At 40.8% G+C, this 26,760-nt stretch overlaps 2 protein-coding genes across 4 annotated transcripts in view; one reads left to right on the top strand and one right to left on the bottom strand.

Annotated features, from left to right (window-relative positions):
• The first annotated feature begins 5,938 nt into the window (after positions 1–5,938).
• abi3b (ABI family, member 3b) lies at positions 5,939–8,968 on the top strand. Its single transcript, XM_069155896.1, has 5 exons — positions 5,939–6,308; positions 6,436–6,603; positions 7,457–7,636; positions 7,815–7,885; positions 8,255–8,968. The coding sequence occupies exons 1-5, from the start codon at positions 6,174–6,176 to the stop codon at positions 8,802–8,804; spliced, it is 1,104 nt and encodes a 367-aa protein (XP_069011997.1). The 5' UTR covers positions 5,939–6,173; the 3' UTR covers positions 8,805–8,968.
• Positions 8,969–14,302: 5,334 nt separating this feature from the next.
• The window catches only part of mpp2b (MAGUK p55 scaffold protein 2b), a 41,477-nt gene continuing 29,019 nt past the window's right edge, over positions 14,303–26,760 (bottom strand). For all 3 annotated transcript variants that reach the window (XM_069155890.1, XM_069155892.1, XM_069155889.1), the window contains 10 exons: positions 24,185–24,337; positions 23,829–23,984; positions 22,895–23,122; positions 19,877–20,008; positions 19,636–19,738; positions 18,489–18,557; positions 18,231–18,392; positions 16,997–17,199; positions 16,460–16,588; positions 14,303–15,787 (listed from right to left, as the gene is read on the bottom strand). In XM_069155890.1, the coding sequence (XP_069011991.1) occupies positions 15,611–15,787; positions 16,460–16,588; positions 16,997–17,199; positions 18,231–18,392; positions 18,489–18,557; positions 19,636–19,738; positions 19,877–20,008; positions 22,895–23,122; positions 23,829–23,984; positions 24,185–24,337 (1,512 nt within the window). In that variant the 3' untranslated portion in view covers positions 14,303–15,610. The remainder of the gene's footprint in view (positions 15,788–16,459; positions 16,589–16,996; positions 17,200–18,230; positions 18,393–18,488; positions 18,558–19,635; positions 19,739–19,876; positions 20,009–22,894; positions 23,123–23,828; positions 23,985–24,184; positions 24,338–26,760) is intronic.

The following is a 26,760-nucleotide window of genomic DNA, read 5'->3' as shown; positions in this document are numbered from 1 at the left end:
GTTTCTTATATTAGTAATTCCACCATATAGAAGCAAAATGAAAGAAATATGACAGAAAAGTATTTATACAAGTTCTCACTGACTTTAAATTAAATAAGAACTTCTGGTCAAAAATTGGAAGCTCTCTTGTACTTGCCCGCACTCTGCATACGGTTTTATTTTATATTTTAACTCCATTTTATTTTATTAAGGTTTTGTCTTGTGGTTAATTTGATCTTTTCGTATGCATTTTATTTATTTTTCTAATTTTCACAAATACATTTTAACATGTTCTTTTATATCTGTCTTTAATCAAAACACCATGTGATTTTCTTGCTGTAAAGCATTTTGAGTTGCATTTCCTTTGTGAACGGTACAAATGAAGTTTATTATTTTTATGTTTTCTTTAGACAATGTTGTTACGGACAGTTTAGCTAACAAGAAGTTTGAATATCATTAATCACTATTGAGCCTCGTAGCAAAAACAGTGAAAGAGTCTTCAAGCTGCTCGAGGAGACCATTTCGAGTGACGCTGTGACTGAATGAGTCCATAAAACATGATAACTATAAAATAAGTGATCTTAGATTGCACATGAAGGGGATCATAAATCCTAATGACTTAGATAGCAAAATAGAAAAACAATTCTGGTTTACTAGTTAGCAAGTGTAGGATACTATTTTTTATAACATTCAAGCTTTAAAAATATAATCTGATCTGCAGAGTCATGCACTTTGATTTGAGCATATCAAAGTCCTTGATATCCACATGACTAGAGTAAATAAATAGCTTTATAATGGTCTAATGGATTGTTATTGGGCTCTAAATGTAAATCTCATGAAAAACAAATATCTTTGATATTGGCGTGAATTGCATTGCTGATAAAGTTTTCCATCTGGGGCAGATGATTTTAATGATGCTGACTTTTTACTTTTACGGTAAATGAACTCTAGAGCACTTAATGTAACTTATGTAAGGCTGAGCTCGGAGCCTGTTATGATCCTGAACGTTAACTTCAACTTGTTAAATCAGTGAATTAACACTAAAATGGAGCCTGTATTGTGTTCACTCTAAACCATTGATTGAAGCTGAACTCTCAGTTTGATCAGAAGCCAGATAAAAATCTGTTCATCTGAGTGGGTTTTGTCAGCTTAAGGCAGAAGGAGTCATTATCTGCTCACAGGGAGGCAGATATTATATGATTAGTTTGGGGTGACACAGAGTTCAGCTTTGAATCATGGGAAGTTTACACTGCACTGTATGCAGGGGGCACCTCAATCAGACTTCAAGAAGATATCCCAGATATCTACAACACCATAAAGCACCTATCTTAAAGGAGATACAAAATATCTCCAATGGTCCTGTGCTCATATTTGCCGATATCTTTGGAAACGTGCAGCACGTGTCCGACATGTGAACCACCTGTAAGGGACTGGCTACTTATTGACAGAATACATCCTAGCTGAGCTGATAGAAATATTGCATTGGATAAATTCATGTCTGAAGTGAATAAAGTCAGAAAAGCCACAGTCTATATAAATATAAAGAAAGATATCTTATGTCAAAACTATTTCATACCTTTGACAAGAAAAAAAAAAAAAGATGAGATAAGGGCGGCAGGTGCCTGAAGACTAATAAGAATTGAGTTCGTAGCCACAGCCAATAAAACTGTCCACAAAGACTGTTAACTCCTGCCTTATCTTCTGTGTGTATGTGTGAGTGCACTGGTGTCCTATCAATGTTTTTTTTGTCCTGCCTTCTCCAGGGCTATAATTGAATTTGGCTTTTCCTTTAAATGGAGTCTGTGAAGTGTGGAGAGGCTGCGATAGGCCCGAACATCCAATCTTCACAAACCTGCATGTGTTGCAGACCACTGGACGTGGACGCTGCGGGGCTGTGTGAATATGTGAGAAGGTAGCGCAAGATATGAAATTACAGGTTAACTTTATTGAGCAGAACTTAAGAGGCAGTTTCTTCCACTACAGCTTGAACACCTTAAACGCCACTCAGACACCTACTATTACGCCAGTTTAATCAACACCTTCTCCTGCACAATAAATGTCCTGAATATGAAGGTGAAAAATCAAAGACTCAACCGTTATCCTTCTGCAGTGAGTCAGAAGTGACTACATGATTGATAACTATATAGTTTAAATCAGATAGACAGTCTTGATCAGTTAAAAAAAAAAAGAAAAAAGAAAAAGGAACAGCGGATTTTGAACATTTAAAAAATGGCCGATAACCTGTTGAAAAAATGTCTTGTTCAATATGGATATTAAAGGTATATTTAAGTGAGTGGTGATAGATTCACATCCTGCCATTGGTTTCATGTTGATTAACAGCCGATAGTGGTAACATGCCAATAAATGCAGAACTTAAGCAAAACAGGCAGTGAAGAAGAAGACTGCTGGCTGGCAAACATATTAAAAAAAAATGCATGATTTAAATTCTTTTTTTAAACTTTTTTTTTAAGCAGCTCATGAAGATAGAAATGGACTTAGTAGGTTTGTTCATGTAGAAACACAATTTCGTTTTGGCGAGACACACTGAACGCAAACTTGGCAGTCATCTATTTATCTGTTTATTTGTATAAGGTCAAGGAGCATGAATCGATGCCACAGTCTCAGTATGGTTGCAGCTGTCACAAATAAAAATCTTTGAGAACTTATTTGTGTATGGCCTTTGGTGACCTGACATTATTGCCTGCATTGCTCTGTACAACATATGCAGAGACTGTTTTAGACCACGGATTTCAATGTTAAAACAGAGGAGAGCAAAGCTGTGAAGCTAGTTGACCTCTACCAGTCTACTTACTGTTTGATATTTAATGTAAATGACAGAATTGTTTTTTTCATAGCTTTTAATGAATAATAACTGTATTGGACGATAAAGTCACAACTAACAGTCCTATTACCAAATCAAAAAGCTGGTTTCAAACTTAGATGGTTTGGCTGTGAAAACAAGGCCAACTGTGTGCTGTTCTGTCCTGATTGATATGTTGTTGGTTTTGGATTTGAATACAACTAACCTGCCATCAGTGGAGGCCATTAACTATCTTATCAGATGGTCCTGGATTAACATAATGAATTTGCTTAATACTGAACACTTTTCACAAATGTGATCTTTGCAATATTCCAGAGGATTAAAAGAGCGTCACAATAAAAGAATCAACTGGAGAGTGGAATAACACAAAGGTAACAACAGGTAAAAACACCATGGTTGCACATTTGAGGCTCAGGATGAAAATGAGATAATGTCTGAGGCCAATGGGAGGGCAGTAAGGTAAGTATAGTTTTCTCCCTTTCCTCCTCTTCACTACAGTGTGTTATATAATTAGGCCATGTCTTGTTGTCTGGGCAGAGTGAGTATACATTACCAGCTCCATAAAGTCATACAGAACAGCAAACGACAAACAACAAACTGAGAACAGCACATGCTGCCGTAGAAAATTAGTGAAAAATTATCAGATTCTTAAAAGAACATTTTATTACTAATAATGTTGTAGGTGTTTATTTTAACATGATTAAAGTTCAAGACCCTCTTATCATCATCGTCATCATCTTAGTTTTGTTTGCATTCTATCATTCTCTAATGCAACGTACAGGTGATGGGACCATCAATAGTTTTGCTGCAATTTTATAAATTAAAAGTATGACCTCCTAAGGAAGTCAGCGGATCACCAAAGATATTACAGTTCTTCCTAAAGGGGTCATGCATACTTGTCCCAAATTTCATATCAGTTCATCCAGCGGTTGGGGCAACGTTTCACTGAATACTACAAATGTGAACCTTACTGTTAGAGGGGAAAGTCAGGGGATCACTGCAGTCGCTTAAAGTTTGTCCTCAAGGTATCATTAATCTGCACAAAACTCCACAGCAATTAATAGTCTCCAAGACATGTCAATAAAAAAATTTAAAAAAATGTCAACCTCACCAGGGCGCTGCAGGGTGACAGCAAGGGGATCATTAAGAGAAATCCTCTGGATACAAATCTGTGGCAATCCATTCAGTAATTGTAGTGACATCTTAGTCTGAACCAAAGCCATACAACAACCTCCTCGAACTGAACAAGTGAGGCCTCGGAGACATCAACCATGAACTGCAATAACGTAGTCAGGGATTTATGTAGCACATCATTCTCCTTTTCCAGCCCTTCACTTCCTGTCATCTCTAAGCTGCAATCTGATAAAGTGGTAAAATGCCTCCTCAAAATGATCACAGTTGAGGTCAGTGCTCCAGTGTTTGTAGATCTGTAAACAAGCTCTTTGTCTTCTCTCAACTGCTCGTCAAGTATCAACACCGAGCTACATCCTGGTAAAGTTAGTTATTGTGACATGTAACATGGCTGAAGGAAATGAGCGCCAGAAATTGTCTTGAAAAACTGACATGACAAAAAAAAAAAAAAAGTGCACTTTAACTGATGGGACTGGATATGTTTCTGTAAGCATTGGCACCCGCTCGGCAACATTTACAATATCACTCCGTGTTAAACACAACAAGGAGAGCTATTCAGATCAAGGGATACAGATGCAAGGCTTATGTAAACACACCTCTGAATATAACATTTCACAAGGTCATGCCACAAACGGCACCTGCATACAAACGCAAGCAACAGACACAAGTGCGTGTGCATATTTCAGCCTCACGGATCACAAACTGCTGCCAGCTGCAAACAGCTGGATTAATGAATCAACAGCACACCCCACAGACCTGATGGTAAATGAATGAGCAGCACATAGAGACAGAGTTTCTGCTTCATCCACCAAATGCATTCATTTATATATAAAAAAAAAAAAAAAAGCAACAGAGAGGGGAAAAAAAAAAAATCATGCACTTACCATGAGTTGTTTTCATGACAAAACGGTGTGTTACTGTAGTCGGAGGAGGAGGACGGCATGTCCCGTGTAGTTGATGTCCAGGGTCCCGTGTGTCCGCTCAGTGTTTCCTGGTTCCTGAGTCCCCGCTGTCCCTCAAATGGTTTTAAAAACTCACCATGAACATTTATCCAATCAGCTTTTATGAAAACGTCTCTGCTGAAGCCCAAATGTCCGTACGGGGGAATTATATTTAAAAAAAAAAAAAAATAAAAAAATAAAAAAAAAAAAAAACTACCCCGTGGTTCCACTTGGGAATGATTGCTAATATATGTAGCAATGCTAACATCCTCAACAGGAACACCTGCTCAGGGGAAAATACTTAACTCATTCACATCACCTGTATGAGCCCGGTTAGGTTCATTTAGATTTATTTTTTTAGACAAGAAATAATCCGTTTGTTTTATTTATATACTTTTTTTTTTTTTTTAAATTATAATATAAAGTATTCACAGACTAAAAAAATAAATATTGTAAAGAAATAAAGCAGGGTGGGTGGAGCAGCTATGGCTCCTCCGCTTCCCTGCTACCGCAATTAGCCAACAGAAACTACTTAAAAAAAAACCTCTGATAACTTTTGAACACACCCAGACGGAGTGAAGGAAGTTGTGGAATGCACCTTGTGTACACAGGATATCTGAACAATACCATGTGTTTAAATTTGGCTTAGTATTTTGTAATTATATAACAATGTTCCACAATATCATTATGTCTATAAGTTGGTGATGAGACAAACTCATTCAAACTTTTCCCTTTGAGCTATTCACTGCTTGAGTTGAGCTGTCAGGGGTTGTTGTAACTATCCCTTACAATAGGTATAATGTTTGAATGTTGATCATTATTAACATCGTCGTGACAATCAGGGTTAAAAGGCACTGATCAACAAACCACGAGAAGCGCTTTTCTGAAGACTGCACTGCCCTCTAGTGGATTTGACAGATTATACACGTGGCTGCCATCAAGGCTCCTGTCAGACAGCGTTTGATACCTGGTATCAAATTATATATTTCATAGTGTAAATTATTACATATGTAAACAAGTATTCAAACCACAAATGAGGTCCACCTTTTTTTTTTTTTTTATCAGACACATATTACTTGTCAGTTGTGCAGCCCTGACCTGAGACCAGCTGCTCTGAAATCTTTACCCCGCGGTGTTTTCCGCGTTCATAGTCGACTGTACACATCCCTCTCCGCCCGCATCGACTGACTCCTGCCAAAAAGTTTTCATCTTCACCAGATAGCGACAACTACGTCTTTTTTTTTTCTTTTTTTTTTTTTTCTTTTTCTTTTTAAGGTTTGTGAGGAGCGCCCATTGGAGACATGACGGAGAAAAAGAACCTTTCAAAAGTTGTTATTCAGATATTTCAAGAGGCGCCAGCAGCCAGGAAAGGTCTGTCTGATAACCAGAGCAACCTCTACCGAGTGGCGGATTACTGCGAAAACAATTATTTTCAGGTGAGTAGTGCTCGTAAAAAGACGCAACTAACAACTTCAGTTTTCGATCTTTGTTGAGAAATTAAAAGCTTTGAAAGAATTTTACAACATGACCTTTTATATTTATTTTTTTTTAATAATCCAATAGGCAGATGATACAACCAAGGCTGTTGACGAGGCCAAGGCTTTGGCTGCCCAGGCGCTGGCCAGTGTCTCCTACCAGATCAACAGTCTGGCCAGCACCTTGGTGAAACTGCTGGACTCACAGGCCATGCAGGTCAAAGATATGGAGTCCTCTGTCAATCTGCTGTCACTGGTGAGGAACACCTTTCTCCCTAAAATACACCTGAGATCTCTGACCAAGTCCAGATCAGGTTGCACCCTGCTTTTGACTGATGAAATGACTAAACAACAATAATAACCCAACCAATGTTATCTTCGAAAGACACTGTATATTTTTCATGACTTAAAAGTGAAATATGTAAGATTTTAGTCCTGTATTGTAACACCACTTTGTACATAAAAAGGCGACAGTGAGTCCCTGTAGCATCCAGGCAGTCTGCCCTCAGTCCAGCTCTCAGAGTTTCAGCAGTCTGGTTGAATTTTACATTTCGTTGCTCTGTCCTTTGTTAGTAGTTGGCTGTTTAGCCTGTTGAGGTCCACGGTGACATTACAACACAGGACAAAGCTGAAAGATGATCACGCTAATTTCAACTGTGCAACACAATTTGTTCGATATAACGTCAAAACTGCTATTTCTTCACATTCTCTGTTTATATTTGCAATGTTTTGCATACTGTTTTAAACATCTTACATATTGCACATTTAAATATTTTATTCACTGTATAAATATCTAGATTTACTTTTGAAAGAGTTTCTTATTGTTTTTTTTAAATGACATTCTAGATTTGAAAGATTTTTGTGAGACTTGTTTGACCCCCAGGAAGGTCAATAATTTCCTGTTTAACATGCAAGTCAAATGAAATTTGCACATTTTTCCACTACAATCTTTGCTGTGTACATATGAACCAAAAAGTGTGCTGTATACACTTTTTGTTTGCATGCATGTTGCCACTCACTAACCTTATTAGAGACACTTAGGGAAAGAAGTGATGAGAAAAGTTCTTGTGTATTGCTGTTTTGGGTGTTCTCTCCGTCCTCTGGTCCAGGCGGCAGCTATCCACTTTGAGAACGTGGCCAGGAGAGAGATTGGTGCTTTTACCACTCCCCAAAAAAAGACCCGCTCCAAGCTCATGACCCCGCCGGCTTCAGGCAAGGAGCCAGAGCAGAGCTACTCAAGAGTGCCACTATCATACTCCATCTTGGACTCCATTGGCCACTGTTTTCAGGTAAAGGGGGATTCTAAATTGAAAGATTAAATTGAGTTTGAGTCCACACATAACGCAATTTCTTTTTGGATTGCAGCTGTATAGAAAACTACATTCCCTTTTGGTCTCACTGACATTGTGTGGAAATGAGATGTACCACTTATTTATTTTTTCATTTTCATCCTTCTTCCATCTGCAGGTTATGGAGCAGCAGCCCAGAAAGAGAGCTGGGACCACAGAGAGCATACAGTCCACTGCAGAGATATCTGTGTATGTAGACACTATCCATCTTTTCCCTTTTTATGCTGACAACACTGTCATAATGAAACTACCCAACAGACACTGATTATTATGGTATGGGGATAATAATATTCAGTTTGGGTACAATATACAATCATATCTTAAAGGTTTCTGCATTAAGGACTAAAAATATATATTTTTTTACTCTCTAGCTGCTTCCTGTTTATAAGCTAAGGATTAGTGTCATATACTTCATACTGTACAGGCATCAAAGTGGCATCAGTCTTATAACTTCGACCAAACTTCCCCAAATCTTTAAAAACACAACTCCGTCACTCCCAGGATGTTGTGATGTCTCATGTCAGCTGAAGGTTTGTTTTTTTGTTGTTTTGTCTACAGATCCAGTCTTGGCATCGCCGTGCCTCCACCCTCAGTCCCCACCTTGCCAACCGTCCCCGACTCCACAAATAACAGCCCGCCGCCCCCTCCACCTCCCCCTTCAGCCGATTTGGACCCCACATTGCCGCCGCCACCTCCCCCTTCCTCCATGGACGCTGGCCTCCCCCCTCCCCCCTCCTTCCCTTCACCCACAGGTCTTTCTTCGCCTCCCCCTCCGCCGCCTGCTCTCAGTCCGTCAAACAGCGCCTATCCTCCTCCGCCTCCTCTTCCTCTTCCACCCCCACTGCTGTCAGGAGCTGCACCCCCTCTACCTCCTCCAGCCGGGGGTTCCCCTCTTCCTCCTCCACCCCCACTGCTGTCAGGAGCTGCACCCCCTCTACCTCCTCCAGCCGGGGGTTCCCCTCTTCCTCCTCCACCCCCACAAGGGTCAGGAGCGGCATCCCCTCCTCCTCCTCCTCCTCCTCCTCCACCACCAGCCCACTCTGGCACCTCTGGTATTGTACCACCACCCCCTCCTCCTCCTCCTCCTCCTCCCCCTGTCCTACGGTAACATTGTGTCACTGGATGATTTAAGTCTTGTTAGATTAACTCCAGTTTCTTTTATAACTCACAGACTGTGATCGGGTACACCAGGTATTGCCATGACATGGACGTATAAAACATGTACGGTTGTGTGATCGACATTAAGCATAAATAAAAGCTCGGAAAAGTGTGTGTAGTGGTTCAACCTTGAGCTTTTTAATCTGTGTCGAATAGCAGAGTATGAGTCTGAAATTATATTTTGTCTGGCCCTGAAAACTCCCTTTTCAAAATGAAAATCTGTTGGCGCAGAGAGCTGCTGCAGAGATTCTTCCAACATGTTTCAACACCACCTTCACTGCATTCCTTAAAAACAAGCTGAAACAGGGATTCTTGTGTTTCCCTGTCGTCTTCTTTTTCTCCTGCAATGTGATTTCCCTTCCGTATTATATCCTTGTGTCATAACATTTCTCAATCAGTACGAGTCACTGTGAAAGCAGGTGGCCTTTAGCCCTCCGCCAACAGTTGTCTCTCTACTGTGTGACGAGAGCAGAGTCAATGATGATAAGTACGTTTACGTCACTGGCTGCAGCTTCGGTGAGTTGTGCTTCTTTAAACAGGTTATTGAGGCTTTAAATTGCCTGTGGCAAGTCAACACTCTACTTAACCTGCTTTACGTGGCTTGTAGTTGAAGGTAAGCTTCATTTTCAGTTTGGAAAATGTCAAATTAGTCAGGAACAGCTAATCCAAACATGTGAAATCCTCTTGTATACTGTTTTGTATTTGATTCTCATGAGGAAGGCCTCATATAGAGGTAGCAGCCTGAACAAACCAGGCCTGTTATTAATTATCTGAAATTAAAGAGAACTGTTGTACTGCTGCCTTTCATTTCTTTCACTCTGATTAATCCAAATTCAAATAATTTGTATGTAGCAACGTCCCGCATAAACAACACAGATTGACTGCTTTGACTTTGAACAGCAGCGTCACACAGACACACTGGCTATTCTGTTTGAGTGACAAAACTATCTTCTGCCTTATTTGAAAGAAACATCGACGCAAACAGTAATTACATTTAACTTAAAGACTTCTGGTTTTATTGTGTGGTTTGAGGAAAACAGGAGATAAAGAGCTACCTTTGAACCTTCCATGAGTAAATGTGTTGCAAAACTGAACACTAAAAAGCATGACTAACTGTAAAGAGGAGTCTCACTCTTCAGGTTCAAATCGTTTTTTTGAGTCTCTTCTTCTTTTCTTAAAGTTCCCTCAGGTGGGAAAATAAAACTACCATGGTCATTTATTATCTTACAATTGAGTAAGTATTTCCTCCACTCTCACTATGTTTAAGATCAACTACACTTCATTTTAAGCGCGCTGCACATGTGATCGCTATCTTTTATTTCAGGATCCCCTTGTTGTGTTTGGGCATCGCTCTGTGGATATATTGTTGCCATTTTGCAAAAAAACACAGAGAGACAGAAGACTGGCCTCAAAGGTCGTCTCCGTCCGTGTTCATCATCCCAATGTATGAGGAGGAGCAGGAGGACGAGGAAGAGGAGGAAGCAACGGACGGATATGAAGCACAGTTTCAACCTTCTTGCAGAGAGCCTCCCGAGTACTGCTCAAGAAATATCAGTCCACCTCCTCCTTACATGGTACGGCTCTGTGCATCCTGAACGCAGCCATGAATTTAGCACATTTTATGATGAAGAAAGTCAAATTTATGTATATGTAGTTGGTTGCAAATATTTTTGGTTGCAAATATTTTTCATAGGATTAGATATGTCATCATCAGCAGTCATCAATGTCTCCTCTTTTCCAGCTTGAACCACCACACTACCCCGACCCACCGCCGTCATACACGGACCCTCCAGCTTACTCAGAGCGACCCTGATCCTCCTCAACTTACTCTTCCTCCACTTCAAACACCCTCCTGCCATAACAGACTGTGCTTTTTTTTTTTTATTACGGGCCACAGTTATGTGATCAAATATAGGTTGAATGGATTTTGAGCTTGCGGAATGATGTTCAGAAATCATTTCATAACAGGAAGTTCTAGCTCAGCCTCTGGAAACCTGCATAACATGGGGAAAAATTATAATATCAAAATAAGGTTTGTGCATGAAATTAAATCAGCTGTTTCACAAGCTCGAAACCTTTTCCCCTTTATTTGACCTCATGCAGGTTAATGCATATATGCGGTTGTAGGTTTCATTTGGGACATACTGTGTGTGTATATGATTTATCTAACTGTAAATAATCCACAATGTGGAAAGAAGAATTGTTATTTGACTGATATTGCCCAGTTATAAACCCACCAAATGCACCTTAATGTACAGCATGTATGTTTTGATACACATTGTAATCAATTATGTTTTGATGTTTAGGAAATTGCAATAAAAAGTAATTTTCAAAATAAAATGATTTACATTCATGCGTACAATTAATTTGTGTAACCATGCTTCAGATTTACACAATAAAGTGTTAAGTTTTGTTTTGTGAAAATATAAGAAGATCGATAGGGTGGACATTATGAAGGTTTGTGCAGTCACTTCAGAAATTAGTCGGATCCCTTCACTTTTCATAGTGTTGTAGGTGTAATTTTAATTGCGATTTTTTTTTTTTTTTTTTTCCCATCAAGGTACACTCAGTAACCCATAATTACAAAATGGCATAATATTTTTAGAAAGTTTAGCAAATTTATTAAAAATCAAAAACTAAAATCTCTTGATTACAAAAGTTTCCAGCCCCTTTGAGCTGGTACTCCAAGTTGTGGTCACGTACATCCTGTTTATTCTTGAAAAGTGTGTAGAACTTGACGGGAGTAGAATGTGGCAAATTGAACTGATAAGACACAGTTTAGAAAAGGAGAATCAGGTCCTACACTGCATGTCAGTTTCATGGGCAAAAATATAAATTGTATTAATTTTAAATTCAATCTGGAACCCAATAACGTGTGCAAAAAGTGAAGGGGTCTGCATACTTTCTGAAACAGCTTTACTGTAAGTGGAAACAGATCTAATCACTGACCTGCGAGGAATGCTGATGTTTTGCCACAGCAAATACTGAGTTAAAAAGATTTATGAAGGATTTTTGTCAACATGCACAGGAAATATGCCATAGACACCTGTATAAGTGTCGTGTCCCTGTGCCTTTAAGCAAGACAACAATGCTGTAAAAACTCTTCTTACTCTGCACTTCCCTGAGTGACACATTATCCTCTGATAGTGACCCACAGGTCCGGACTGGTTCTGTATGTTTTGGATTTTTAAAGAAGGTAAGACTCATCCCACTGTAATATAATGATTACCATCCAGTGATTATATAATTCTCTCAGATTAAATGTGTTATACGTTAAAATGGGAATTCAAGTCGTTTTTACTGTTGTAATAAGCGCCTGATTTATAGGATGAAGGTCCACTGCAAGCTGTTAAAACTCAAAACAACAAAGTCAGACATTATGCTGCTCCTTCAAGCTGCTTTATATGCCGCTAACAAACGGATCAAATTGTTGTTGCTGTACACTGCTGAGCAGCTTTCAAAATTATTATTATTATTGTGAATTAAATGCCGCAGGGTCACTGTAGGTCAAATCCCTTTGATTGGACGTTTGAAGCTCAAAAGTCTCCTATACTGTAACTGCTCCAGCAGGCTGACATACAGTAAACTGAGATGTAGAGGTGGATATGAATCCTGTGACATGAGCTCACATTCATTTATTTTTCTCAGTTGTATATTCAAAACTTTACTTCAGAAATGACTGATAACTTGTTTTTGTAATGTTCTGTACTGAATTGCGGACGCTGTATTTAATCTGACGCTGTGGATTTTAGGAAGAAATATAGATTATAGATATAAATTGCATGTATTGTTCACGAAGTAGGTTTTGAATTTTAAAGATTATTTTTTTTTTCCATTCATATAAACCACAACACTCCTCTGCTGCACTGTATGTCATTAAAACTCTTTTATTTTTCTCACAGTAATGTCAGCAGGTTGATATAATTCCAGCAATGACTGTGGTGGGGAATATCTTTCAATATGTGTAAGTTATCAAAATGAGTCTGGAAGGAATCTTTGTATACAGACTTTAGATATTAAATGAATAAGTCGTAAAATGGTGTTATTGTGTTCCTAGATTTCCAGTCCTGGTGGTGTGTTTAGCCGTCGTACTCCTCTGCTTCTATGTTCACACAAAAAAGAAAAGAGCATTATATGAGATCACCTCACCCAGGCAAGGTGGAAATGTTTCTTCAGCAGTCCAGACCATTTCTTTGTCGGAAGATCAGGTGGAAGTGGAAATACTTTATGGCCAATTACCTCCTCGCTACAGCACTGTGGATCACCCACCGCCATACTCACCGGTGCGTGAGCTCTTTTTTTTTTTTTTAAAGTCAGTCAAAGTCACTGGATCACTTTGCTCACAGATGTGCTCACATATTTGAGCCTAATATTCTGCCTATGTCTATAATTTTGGGAGTGTTGTGTTTACCTTTGCCTTTCCTTATAGCCACAAAATCAGTTTAACTCCCAGTCTGTAGTCTTGAAAGAGTCAGAGCATAGTTGTGTAAGTGAACAATAATTCTTCAGTAATATTTTTACACGCTGAAAAATCAACAACGATAAAAGGAATAGTCCATAGGCTTGTGGAAATATGTTTATGAATTTCATGTCTAGACTCCAATTTAGACTCCAAATTGATACCGATCTCATGTTAGCATAGTTTAGCACAAAGACCGGAAACAGCTAGCCTGGCTCTGACCATAAGTAACTAAAAGTCACTAATTAACCATTTTTTTTTTTATCATGTTGGTTCAACCACCACAAAAACTAAAGTTGAATAACACAATGGGATTTTACAGGGGTCCTACACAGGGCTATATCTTGGCCACTCACAATCACTTCCTGGAGTCTTCAGGTGCTGAGCCAACTGTTAGTGTTTGGTCTAAGCTAAGCTAATTGACTGCGAGTGGTTTTGTATTCCCTGCACACGCACGAGTGTTGCATGGATCTTTTTGTATGATTTTAAATACCCGTTATAAAACGGTGTAACTATTTTAAAAGGGTGTATGTTACCACAGGCTGTGTAGAATTTAACTTTGAACTTTATTTTCATGTAGTTTGACCCCAAGCTGACAAGCGTGTGGACGGGAGGCCCTCCGCCCGCCTATGAGATGTACCCCATAACGCTGCCTCTGGCACCTCGTCACTGGATGTCCCCACCCGTTAACCACAACCACCCAAATCCCCCGACTTCACAGAGGGAACCCTCCAGTTTAACTCCACCTTAACTGTCAACGAAGGCGCTGTGTATTGTTTCCTGTATATTTTGAAAGAAGTATTGGTTTTTTTTTTCTTATTTAATGTTATATTTCATTTAAAATACATTTAATTCGCATAAATATTAACTCCAGAGAGTCAAACGATATTCTTAACAATTTAAATATGAACGCATATTTATATGAACATCAAAACTACGGCGTAGTTTAAAATGCATCTACACACCGGCAGAATCATCAAAGCACCAAGTGTTTCTCTATACACTCTTTATTACAATACAGTACTTACAGGTTGAAGGGAAAATAAAATTAATATTATTTTTTTTCTTTTTTCTATTTTCTAAGACAGGAACATGTACAGTGATAGAAGTGAAATGCTCCATGATGAAAAAATAGTGTTTCCTTGGCTTTTGAACCATGTTAAGGCAAACGTAAGCATGAATTAGAAGCCACTGATAAATATTTCTTTTTACTGCATGTACATCAAAATGACAAAAAAAAAGTACTTCAATCAACTTTCCAACCAGTAATGTTAAGTAATATGTTGTTTGCCTTCATTATACAATCAGTGCATACTGTAGGCTACTTCTTAGTTAGGTATTTTTCTTTTTCTTTTTTTTTGGAATAGGGTTTGAGTGTTCTTCGTGCTACAAATACAACTCCGACAGGATCAAGCAGACAGTGGTCAGACACTGTGATGGATCCTGTCACTGTCAAACTAGACTTTTACCAGCATGGACAGGAAATGCTCGATGTGATCAACATTAAAAAGGAAATAAAACAAACTGAGGCAGCGGGATTAATGCAAAACGTCTTCCACTGCTCTTTCTGTGTTTCTGTATATATCGGTGTGTGTGTGTGTGTGTGTGTGTGTGTGTGTGTGTGTGTGTGTGTGCGTGCGCGCGCATTAGAGTGCATCAGTAGATGTATTGCATGTATATTAAAAATGATCTATTGCTGTTCAATGTTCAAATCCGTGGAGGCATACAAGGTTGAGCACGTTTCGGAATACATACAATCATACCGTATGATCAAATGGTAAAATATAGAGGATTTGATACAAATATGACATTTGGTATCTGTCCCTAAGCAATCTGTCCTACCGATCCAATGTAAACATTACACTACATAATGTGTTTCAGATTTGTAAAGGCTAAAAAGTTTAATGTCCTTCAACCAAAACCCCCAACAGAGCACTGTTACTTGCAAAACGTATGCATTACTCTAAATCTATTTCCACATTTATGATAACATACACACACTCACTCACACTATTGCACTAAACCTCATAACCAACTCTAAATCCTTCTCAACAAACATCAATAGAATTATTCCAGCTCTGACAAATAAAATACAACTTGACATTAGGCTCAACAAAGGAACACTAAGTTTGTACAAAAACGCTCTAAATGAGGCTGGGCATGTGCACTGAATCTCTACGCACCTCGGCCACCCACAGCTATGTGGAGACAGGCCCTCTGGAGCAGCCGGTGTTCAATCGTCCTTCGACCTTTGACCCTGTGACTCTGGCACCTTGCTGGTGAGCTCTGGGTAACTTTCAGAAGACCCAGCTGACGGGCACCCACTGCTGCTCCGTTTGCAGTTTCTCCAGTGCCAACCGTAGACTTCGAAACGCCGCTTCAAGGCCGTCGTTCACGATGAAAAGGTCAAAGTAATGTCCATAGGCTCGCTTAATGCGCTCGCTCTCGTCCACCGTCCTCTTTAGCTCAGAGTCCTGTAGGGAGCATGTCGGGGAGAGGGAGACAATTAGTTTTAAAATGATGCAATGACCTGGAAATTACTTGGATGGAAGACCAGAGTGAACAGTGAAATTGGTACAATTCAAATCAGTTAACAGGATTCGTATGTATTTTTTTTTGGGGGGGGGGGGGCATTTCTCTTTACTGAGCAAAACAAATATATCAGTTTTTCCAAATACTAAGTCACTGAGCTTTTCTCAAAAGAATTTCACAACAAGACTGTACCAGTGACTTTAAAAGCCCCTGAAAACGTGGTTTCAAGTATATCTCTGGAAGATTAAATATGTTTGACTAAATAAGCAATGATAAAAGTTTGAAAAAAGGGCTTCATTAGATATAATCAAGAGATTAAAATGAATGTTTTATGCTTAGTAATGTGGCTAATCTACTTGAGGACTGTGTGTGTGTGGTTTGATCTCATTTGATTGAAAGTGGCCGTGTGGGATGAGCAAACAGCAACTTAACCGTCATTACATTTTTATTCAGATGTTGCTAAATTGTGGGGTTTTTTTTGTGTCATCACCTGTTTCCAATAAAACCCCAGGCCACAGCAAACCAGTGAGAAGAGCAGAGACAGAAGACAGCAGAGACAGTCCTACCTTATGTGATACTGTCGCAGTAAAGGATGAATTAGAACAAACACTCACCGTTAACTGTTTCGTGACTACTCCTGACTCAATTGCTGACCTATTCATTGCTTTGAGGACCTCAAAGTCTGGGGCTTCGATGAACACAACATAGGGCAGGAACTCAGACGTCCGCAGGACTTTAAGAGCCTAAAGAGAAAAGCAGGCAGAAGGAAGATGTAGTTAGTTCACGGCATCACGTCACAGTAAGAATAAACGCAAACACAAATGCAATAAAAAACTTTTTTTTTTTTTTTTTTTTTTTTAAATCTAAGAATGCGATTAAAATGCAACTACAATATCTTTCACTTGGTTAATGAATGTAAATAAGATTAGCTGAGTGCTTCCAGCGCAGTGCTGATCATTAAGAGATTTTTTTTTTTTGGGATGCACACCGATGATATGCTTTGCCTGAAAATACTTCTGTAGCAACAAGCAGTACGTAACGGGTCATTTACATGGGAAAACATGACAAGTACTGACAGGTGAAAAGAAGCAAGAAATGAAGGCGGGGAGAAATTATACAGACATTAGCATAGATTTCCATGCGTCCTCTACCTGTGGGTTGACATCCAGGATGCAGATCTTTCCCGTTTCGATCACCTCGTGTATGGAGTTGATCTTAGTGCCATACAGGTTCCCGTCGTACTCGCCGTGCTCCAAGAAACGAGCGCTTTTGATGTCACACTCCATTTCGCTGCGGGTCATGAAGGAGTACATTTGACCATCTCTCTCATCCACCTTAGGTTTTCTGGAGGTGACTGCGTGATGATGATAAATACAAACATAGAAACGGATCGATATCCATTTTAAACTATGCCCACAAATTTCGCACGAAAGGATGAAGTCGTCTGAGGAAATTTAAAAACCCTACGTAGCTTCGATACTTTAATCTGATTCGGTTTGGTTGCGTAGTGCAAACACAGACACTGACTGGAAGTATGATCAAATGCAACAATAAATTGACGGAAAAATATTTGAAAAATTGAACTGCAATTACCGCCTCGTGGTTGCATGCCTCCGCCAACCATTCAAGTTGCAGCTTACATCTATGTCAGTCTAAAGTTATTCTATATGTGGAGAAAACTTTTAAGGAAGTTGGGCAATAAGGCTGATTCTGATTGAACACAAAGTTGTAACCATGACTGGAGACGATGCTTCAAATATTGAATTCGCAAAGAAGCTACAAATCCTAAAACGTGGATGCTTCACACATCTTCAACCTGATAGCACAGACAATCTATCCAATCAGTTTCAAAGTGGACACCCAAAATTAGTGTCACCTATTTGGTATCCAGCATTAAATGTGAAATATGGTCTCAATCTCTGCTTCTGTCCTTCAGTTATGGCGTTGAATAATGGACAGAAAAGTGTTTGTGCAGAACATTACATTATGTCACAGATCTAGTTGACCTTCGACCTTTTGGATATCAAATGCATGACTTCATCACTTTATCCTGTTCGACATTTGAGCGAAATCTTGTCATAATTAGCGCATGAATTCTTGAGTTATGCCCATAAACGGGTTTTGTGAGGTCACAGTGACCTTTGACCACCAAAATCGAATCAGTGTGTGACACATTTCCAGAAATTCCATCGAGGTTGTCGCCAACACAGAGGCATTCAAATCCAGAAATTAGAAACCAAGATAACAAAGAAAGACTTCCAACTTCAACAAGCGCTACAAAAAAAATGACAACATGACCCCATTAAATACTGTGACAGTAAAAACTGCATGGCGTTTGTGTGTCTGTGTATGTGGTGTAGCGTGGTGATGCACGGCTGCACTCACAGGGGATGGTGGTGCCATAGCGCTGGGGATCCGACACCAGCAGCTTGTTCTTCAGACTACGACGACCGACCCCCTGCGCTCCGATAAGAACCAGCGTCTTCCTCCTGAAGGGCGGGACTTTGGCCACCTCCTCGTAGATCCGCAACTCATGCCGATCAAATTCTACTCAGAAACCAGTAATTAGACAGTATTATTACAGTATTAAATCCTTTTATCCAAAGATCACACAAAATGTGTTGTTCCAGACTTTTTTTTTACCTGCATTCTTGGTGGTCAGATACATCATCTTTTTTTTCTTCTTACCACCCATCCCTGCACACAGAGGACCTGAGGCAGACAGAAACACACGAAACAATCAAACCTCCCACCCACATCTCTGCCGGCTACTTCAACAAATTCCCTGTTAAAATAACATACTATCAAGGTGAACGCTCTGCCAGGCAGCAAATTCAAAGTCTGAGAGGGTTATAGGGAGACACTACCACTAGATGACACTGTGCACCAAGATCAATGAATCCAGGCAAACGGTCTGCTGCCAGGGAACACCTGTGACTAGGCTATCTGCTGACCGTCTGTTCAGTATGGCTCATTTTTTTGGCCAAAGGGGAGAATGACTTACATAGAGAATCATATATCGAAATATGAACTCTGTTGTGTTCAAATGGCAGAATTAAACTCATCAAGCTGCCGCAACAAATAATTGTGACTTTCTTTTTTAACATCTGCTGCGCTAATCATTAAATATTAAGTCTCAACTGGAGCAAATCACTGACTCAACCACTAGCAGACCTTTCCATCCGCAAAGACTTGATTCTAAACATGCATTCAGTTTGTATAATACATGGAACAAGTTTTGGCAGACAGATGTGTCCTTCCCCATCTCCAAGGGCGGTACAGTTGGGCTGTCATATTCCTCTCCTCCACAAGTGAAGGGCAAGCAGTGGGCTATGACTCACCACCTGTTTTGTTGCTGCTGAGGACTCCGTACGGAGCAGATAAATCGAAAGAAGCACAGCCTCTTTTCACTCCACTCCTCCTAAGACGAGAGATCATTATTGATCAGGTTTATATTTACGGGAGTCTTATCGCCACTCCTCAATCAACGATCCATCTCAGGTAGGGAAGGATGTGAATGTCAGACTCTGCAGCTTAATAAGCAGCAGATTGGATCAGGCCGCCTGAGTCACGCTGATGTTCATTACCAGCTCTTCAGCACTCACTGACAGAGGAGCAAACTGGAGTAGTGAGAGGAGGACGAGCGCCCGGCCGGCAGATGAAATACTCGTATGATATGGAGAGAGGAACAGATGCTGTCTTTGTTGGTGGGGTGCAGCAAGGAGTCTGTGTCAAATCTGCATATTGAGAGTAGCCTCTCTGCTCTGCTGTGTGCTGCTAAGCGGTGTACCTGTGGTAGCGAGCTCCAGATCTCTCTTCACAAACGCTTTCCTCTTCTCCTCGAGAAGCTGGCTTGGAATAAGACCTGCGCTGCCTCCCTCTATGTGACAGGCCTGCCAGGGAAACACAAGCAGAGAAATGTATTCAACAAACCGGTGAATAAAAGATCTCCAGTCAGTTCAAGCAAAAATAGAAAAAGAAATGCAGCCCGTGTATATATGTAGCTGAGGTATGCTGGTGGCTGCACTGACCTGCCACCAGTTGAGGTCCTCCTGGTTAAAGATCTGCAGAATGTCTCCACTGCTGAAGCTAAGCCCCGCCTCCTTACAGGGAATCAGGTTGTCATGAGATGGGTCGTAATCAAAGTGACACTTTACAAAGGCCTAAATGGATAAAGATGGAGAAAAAAAGGGAACATGTCAGTAAAACATCCATTAGCCATGTAAGGTGGGTGGATTGTATCCTTTTGATGCGTCTGGTGTGGTGTGTGTGAACTGTGGTAAGATGGATTGGGTGAGTAAGCGTCCGTCGGTATGAGACAGCCTTGCCCACTTAAAGCCTACTCCGTCTCTCAGCTCACTTTCCCGACATCTCAAGGCTACAGGATTCAGTTCATAAGCTAAACCATCTATCCCAACCCCCACTGACAGGACAAGGAGTCTGAGAGACAGACCGAGAGAAACAGGGAGAGAGAGACAAAATCTGTAGCTATGGCAACCATTCCCTCCCCCCTGTACTGGATGTTTTTTTTTTTTCTCCTACTGAACTGATGCATGAATATAAAAAAAAAAAAAGCCTGCCAACCCTTACTGTACTGCGTGTGTCTCCTTCCCCCATGAGGACCCAACGGACAGACAGACACACTCACTCGGACACAGACACACAACCACGGCCTCCGTTAGCCACAGCGAGCTGTCAGTTGAGTTTAGTCGCCACGTGTCGGCCGGGCTCAAGGCTTGGATCACGTACAGATGGATTACATTGAGAGAACTTTTGGGAACGACTCTAATCATCGGCACTCCTCATACAGAACATCCACCTACACAGCTCTTAACTATGTGAGCACGCACCAATCATTCCTCACTATCTCTGACAGACAGCCGCTATTAAGTGTTTAAGTAGGCTCACTTTGATATCCAGAGTGCGTACCACAGAAAAGGAAACGCAGTCTCCTTTCACAAAGCCAAGGTCTTCAGAGGATAGACTGTAGAAATGTCCTCTTATCGAAATGTCTGCACCTTTTGAAACTTTTGAAAGAGCCACGACACCATCTTTTCAATGAGTGACCCCTAGAAATGGAGGTGAGATCAGTTTTCATACAGGGAAGATCATTTGTGACAGACCTCCGTTTCCAGAGGTCCTAACAAAGACAAAGACTCTCTACTGGCACCAGGAGTTGTCTGATTGCTGGGAAGTATTTCATCAACATGTATCATTAAATGTTGGCCTGAGGATGTTGCTAGAGGAAAAGTTACCATAAAGGTTGACCAAAGCCCTTACAATTTATCTTTTGTACAAATTTATTCAGACAGTCCATAGATCACCAATTCATTCAAAACCACAAATGCAAACCTAGCTGGCACTAAAAAAGAAGGAAACATCCTCTGGGGACCGTAGATATCATTTTACAAAGTAATAAGTGCACTGACTGATTGTGGCGAGTGTGACTTAAAATTAATTCTCATCCAGTGACAAACTCGTCCAACAGCAAAATATGTTTCAAATGTGTACATCAAGTGTAATAATCCTCGCACACAAACCCTCTCTATATTATTTTCTTGTAGATTATGCTCTTGTATATTTTGGTCTTGTGTAAGGAATTAATTTCGCACGGCTTCTTGAAGCTCTACTGTTCCTTTTCTCTACTGCTGAGACGAATCAGTCACAGAGTTGCATGTACTGTACTGCATCCTCTCATCCTTCCATCATATTGGCGATACATCACCACGCAAGATAACCCTTCTATTTCCTTTCACTCCAAACTGGGTCACATTTTCCATGTGACCACCCATCTCTGGCTCTTAGAAAGCTAATGCTCATTAGCTATCTATAACCCAAGGACAACTAAAGCACCAAGAATTTTTTTTTCCCTGTGTGTTTTTTCAGCTGTTAGAAAATAACACCCCCCTGAGGAGTTCCGCCAAATAGTTGATACGCAACAAACTAAGACATTCCTTCTGATAAAAGGGCAAAAAATAAAATGTCAGAGGGAAACTGCACAGTCGTGAACTGTTTGCGTGATCAGTCTTTTTCTGTCTTGCTCATGAAGACTTCAATTATTGATCCATTATGCTTAAACAGATAATTACTCTGCGTCTGGAACCCTTACAAAATTGTAATGCAGGTATCAAAGCCAAATAGCCTAAGTCATCCTGTAAGTCCAGCTGTAGAATTAGGTACAGTATATGACTCTTGGCACAGCACACAAGGTTACAGACTGCAGGGTGGATGAATGGGAGGACAGTAAGTGGTACTTACTGATGGAAATGACAGGCTATCTTCGAACATGTTATAACCTTTTATACAATATTACATCTACGATTTATTCTACTTTGAAAGACGATTCAATATGAAGACATTTCAAACACAACGAGTTGCGTTTGAGAACTAATGATGTAGGATTGAGTGGCATTTAGAGCTCAGGTTGCAGATTGCAACCAACTGAATACTCGTGAAAAACATCTCCATCTCTAGAGTTGGTTTGTCCCTTCTGGGCTACTGTAGGAAAATGGCGGTACAACATGGTGGGCTCCGTGGAAGAGGAGAGAAAACACAACCATTCTTAGTTTTAGGTGATTATGCAATAATGAAAACCTAATTATGGATATTATGTTACATTTCTGCCATTTCATAGATCCTCTAAATCCTACACACTGATCCTTTAAGTCTCCAGAAGAAGAAAACAAGAGATATGACCTATATCTATCCATTGTCATGAATAGCTTTTATTAATTTAAGTATATGTCTTTTTCCCAAGTGAGGGTAGGATTAATTGTGAGATTGACAGGTGACAGGTGTCATACTATCAGCAGTTTCTGCAGTAAATACTGTAAAGAATCAACTCAATAATGATGTCATGATTAGTGAACAGGTTCATTCAAAGCTCATCATTTTGGAATCACATCTAGTTTCTTTTTATTTGTTTAACTCTCCTTAACTTAAATTTTAACTTGTTATTAGCATGGCCTTTGGTAAAAGTTTTAACAGTGTGTGTATCAGCACATATATGAAGCCCCCTTCCCCACCTCTTTCACCCCCCACCGACTGACCTGTCTCGGTGTGTGTGGCTCCTGGTAGCTGGGCAGGATCTTTAGCACCACGCTGCCGCTCGCCTCCTTCAGCATCTCCTGGAGCACTTTGGGGTCGTTGCCCACCTCCTTGCCGTTCACCTCCTTGATGATGTCGCCCACGTGGAGCAGACCTTGCTGGTCAATCATGCCACCATGGAGGATTCTGGCAATCACCAGCTCACCGCTCTCCACTCGAAAAGTCACTCCCTGCAGACATTTACAGGGTCGAAATATGATAATCATTTGTTATGTGGGCTAACTAGGGAAAAAGACCTGAGAACAGTCTGACAATGTCCTCCTTCACAGCAGTTTAAAAGACAAGTGGGGGTGAGGTCGAGTGTGAGAGACTTCAAGTGATGAAGCCAATGCAGCTGAAATTAGTACATTGGTCACTGGAGATACTTAGGCCTACGTGTAGATATATTTTAGGGTGTTTTTGCTTGTTTGCCATCCACACAATGTCATTACAACGATTGTTGCAGCTTATTTTCCCCCTGAGGCTCCACTTACGCTTCTTCACCTTTGATCAAATTTGGATTTTGATACACCAGCAGCAAAAACAAATCAAGTGACCCTCCAGAAACCCATGAATGACAACTGCCAGAGAGCTTGAGGATAGAAAGGGAGACGATAGAGCACCTGGAAAAGTTATAATTGAGTTCTTTGTATTCATCAACTATGAGTCTTGACACAGATTAATCACACCCATTTTGTGCTACAAGGCAGTATAATCTGACTTATTTCTCTTTTTAACAAGGGTGCAAAAATGATCTCATTATACTGAGTGAATGTGCTGCATCCAAAGCATAAATCATGCCATTCACGGAGGATTTTTATCTGTTTACAATTTATAGTAGGGTTCAGTACTGCCTCAGTGATTGGAAAGTGCAGTTTCTTAACTGAGTAGACTTACCAGGTGTTCACCTGACACCTTGCGGATACCGACCATCCTGACTGCGTCCGGGGGAACCGGCTGATTGTTGAGGGCTGCGTCCATGAAGGAACAGGGGCTGGGAGGAGGGGTCTCGTAGTTTTTGGATGCCACCGAGTCATGGGTCTCCAGGAGGGACTGAGAGCATAAGGACAGGTGAGATAAGTGATGATGATCATGCGCTGGTCTGTTTGGAGTTATTGACACAGCATGGACTCAAACATGTATGTGACTGCAAATCCATCCAAACTCGCAGAAACTGCATCACGAAGCACAAACACCGCATTGAAAAGTAGTGAAAGGTTTAGCCTGTTTGCTGTGAGCCGTGTTCTCCAAACCTGGAAGTGGGGCTCCTTCAGGATGCGGATGAGCTCGTCGACTGCCTGGACTCTGTTTGTGAGCGGGCTGAGCTCCTTGAGGATGTCCTGGACCAGCTCCACATTGTTCTCGCTCACAGCCTCCAGCTTGGGTTCCTCGAACCGCTCATGTGCCTCCGATTTAATGAATAGAAAACAGATGTTACTCCGGGTTACTACTCCCACCCTGTGTCCATTACCTGATGAGAGCCTCGTCTGTCCTTCGTACGCTGTGCTTTCCACTGACTGAGGAAAAGCTCAGACTTTGTATTTTATAGCTTTCAGTTCCATTAGTACTTCTCAGTGAGCAGTTAATGCACCTCGCTGAGTTATAATGAAATGTATTCTGACTTCTGCAGGTGTGTTTGTTTTGATTCACTGAGGTAGTTAAAAGCACCATAGCAAACAACAAAAACAGCAACTAGAAACCGAGCTCCCACTGACAACAGCACGCAGCCTGTGTGCGTACATCATGACTCAAAGATACAAAAACCAAGAAAAGGGCGGCACGGTCGTGCAGTGGTTAGCATTGTCGCCTCACAGCCAAAAGGTTCGGGGTTCGAATCCAGTCCTGGGCCTTTCTGTGCGGAGTTTGCATGTTCTCCCTGTGCTTGCGTGGGTTCTCTCCGGGTTCTCCGGCTTCCTCCCATCATCCAAAAACATGCACCTCAGGTCAGGTTACCTGGCGCCGCACTAGTGGCAGCCTGTTGCAGCAGCTCCCCCCTGAGAGCCCCCTTGCTGTAGCAAAGAAATTTCCCCTCGGGGATTAATAAAGTGAAAAAAAAAAAGTGGGCAGCACAAACTTGAGGCAAATCTTGTGCCCTATAGGATTTTTGATGTGTGCTGTGAAACATCAATATTTCAGGGACCATTAATTTTTCACTCTCTCCTCCTCTGCTGCCAAGGACAGGGCTAGACATGGCCTCCACACCTCTGATCCAGGGTCACAGATACAAAATGAATGACTTTATCCTCCCCCGCCTGCTTCTCCCTGTTTTTGGATTGTGGATCTAGATTTCAGTTTGTAGTATTACAGTCAATATATCATATTATCCTGCAAATAGATACAGTTTAGTCTCAAAATTATGCCTTGTACTATATTGTTTAAACCATTCAATGCCAACAGAACTGAATGAACAGTTTTTCAAAATAAGATGCAAATTTAATCATTTACAGTTACACTCGTGGAAACTGAACACTAAGCAATGCTTGAAGGTTCACATTGTCGGGCGGTCCCACAGAGGATTTGTCCTGTGGGACTCACTACTAGTCTGGCAGCTCGGATGTTTGTTTACTGAGGAAGACGGAAGAATCCCTGCCGAGAGACAGGATACAGCGCATGTACACACAAATACATACACAGACACTCAAACACGCCTCGGTGAACAGTCACACACACAGAAGACTGTATGTGCTTAAGAGCACAATACCCCACACAGAACGGCACAATCACAGCACGCATGCCTCCGCAGACAAAGCTATATCTACATGGATTAAAACACACAGGGGAGCTCTTTAGCCCGGTTCAGCGACACGGCAGCAGGACCTTGGCAGAATCTTTGAAACCCTGTGGAGTGAGAGAGCATTCGTAGCAAACACTCCTAATCTTCCTCTTGTGCACTGAAACATATTAGACTGAGGAGTACTGCTTTTCTCAAGGCAAATGATGACAAAGCAGTGTTACCATTGTGTATATTTTGCATTTCCAGGTGATATTTCATTAAAGCTGGTCTGTATAACTTTTGACACAAAAAAAAAACCATTTTGTATAATTTATGTGTAAAATTAAATTAATGAACTTCCCCTTGGTTAATGGCTACTGTTAACTAGAGTACAATGTAACTAATATCATATTTTGTTGTAACTGCCTGGTTTGCCTGAATAGGGTCAGACTTAACTTCATGACTCACCTCTACCTGTGCCACCGTTACACTAGACTTCAGCGTGAGCCCTTATCCACTAACTGTCACTTGTGACCACAGTTAAAACCCACAGAAAAGAAGAAACCCACCCTCTCTCACAAACTATTCAGGTAGAAGACGGTTTCTTGGCTTTGACTGAGATGTGCAGCATTCAGCAGCATCTTCACTTGGTTTGATTGAGGTGCTGCATCAGCCCTGTCTATGCAACAGCTCTCATGTAAATAAACAGACTTCAACAAGACATTAGGATTTTCCCCACAGTGAGTCCTGAGTGCGACATTAGACACCATGAGCTCTACAGAGTGTGAACACAAGCTTTTATGCATGATTTCTGTTTCTGTGCTTTCAGCTAAACGTCAATGGCTGCCAGGAAATGGGATAACAATTGGGAGAATTTGACCGCTTGGCACATATGAACTAAATTGGTTTGCACAAGCTACTTTGTATAGATTCACTATTTTGAAGGCCACATGGCACAGTTTTACAAAGACACTGGAGTCTCATTTACAATCTGAACAAGGGAAATGCAATGCTTGAAAGTGAGGTTAAGTAGCAGAGGGCAGACAACGTATAGCCTAAAGGCAAATGTCAGCTCATTTAGTTGCTCTAAATGCCTCAATAGTCCTGAATGCTAGA

This window comes from Embiotoca jacksoni, unplaced genomic scaffold (assembly GCF_022577435.1).
Source record: "Embiotoca jacksoni isolate LCO1_2020_lvr unplaced genomic scaffold, fEmbJac1.0.p SCAF_20, whole genome shotgun sequence".
In the NCBI taxonomy this organism is placed as follows: Eukaryota; Metazoa; Chordata; class Actinopteri; family Embiotocidae; genus Embiotoca; species Embiotoca jacksoni.
The sequence above is the reverse complement of the archived record's forward strand: the minus strand, read 5'-3'. Positions and strand labels throughout refer to the sequence as shown.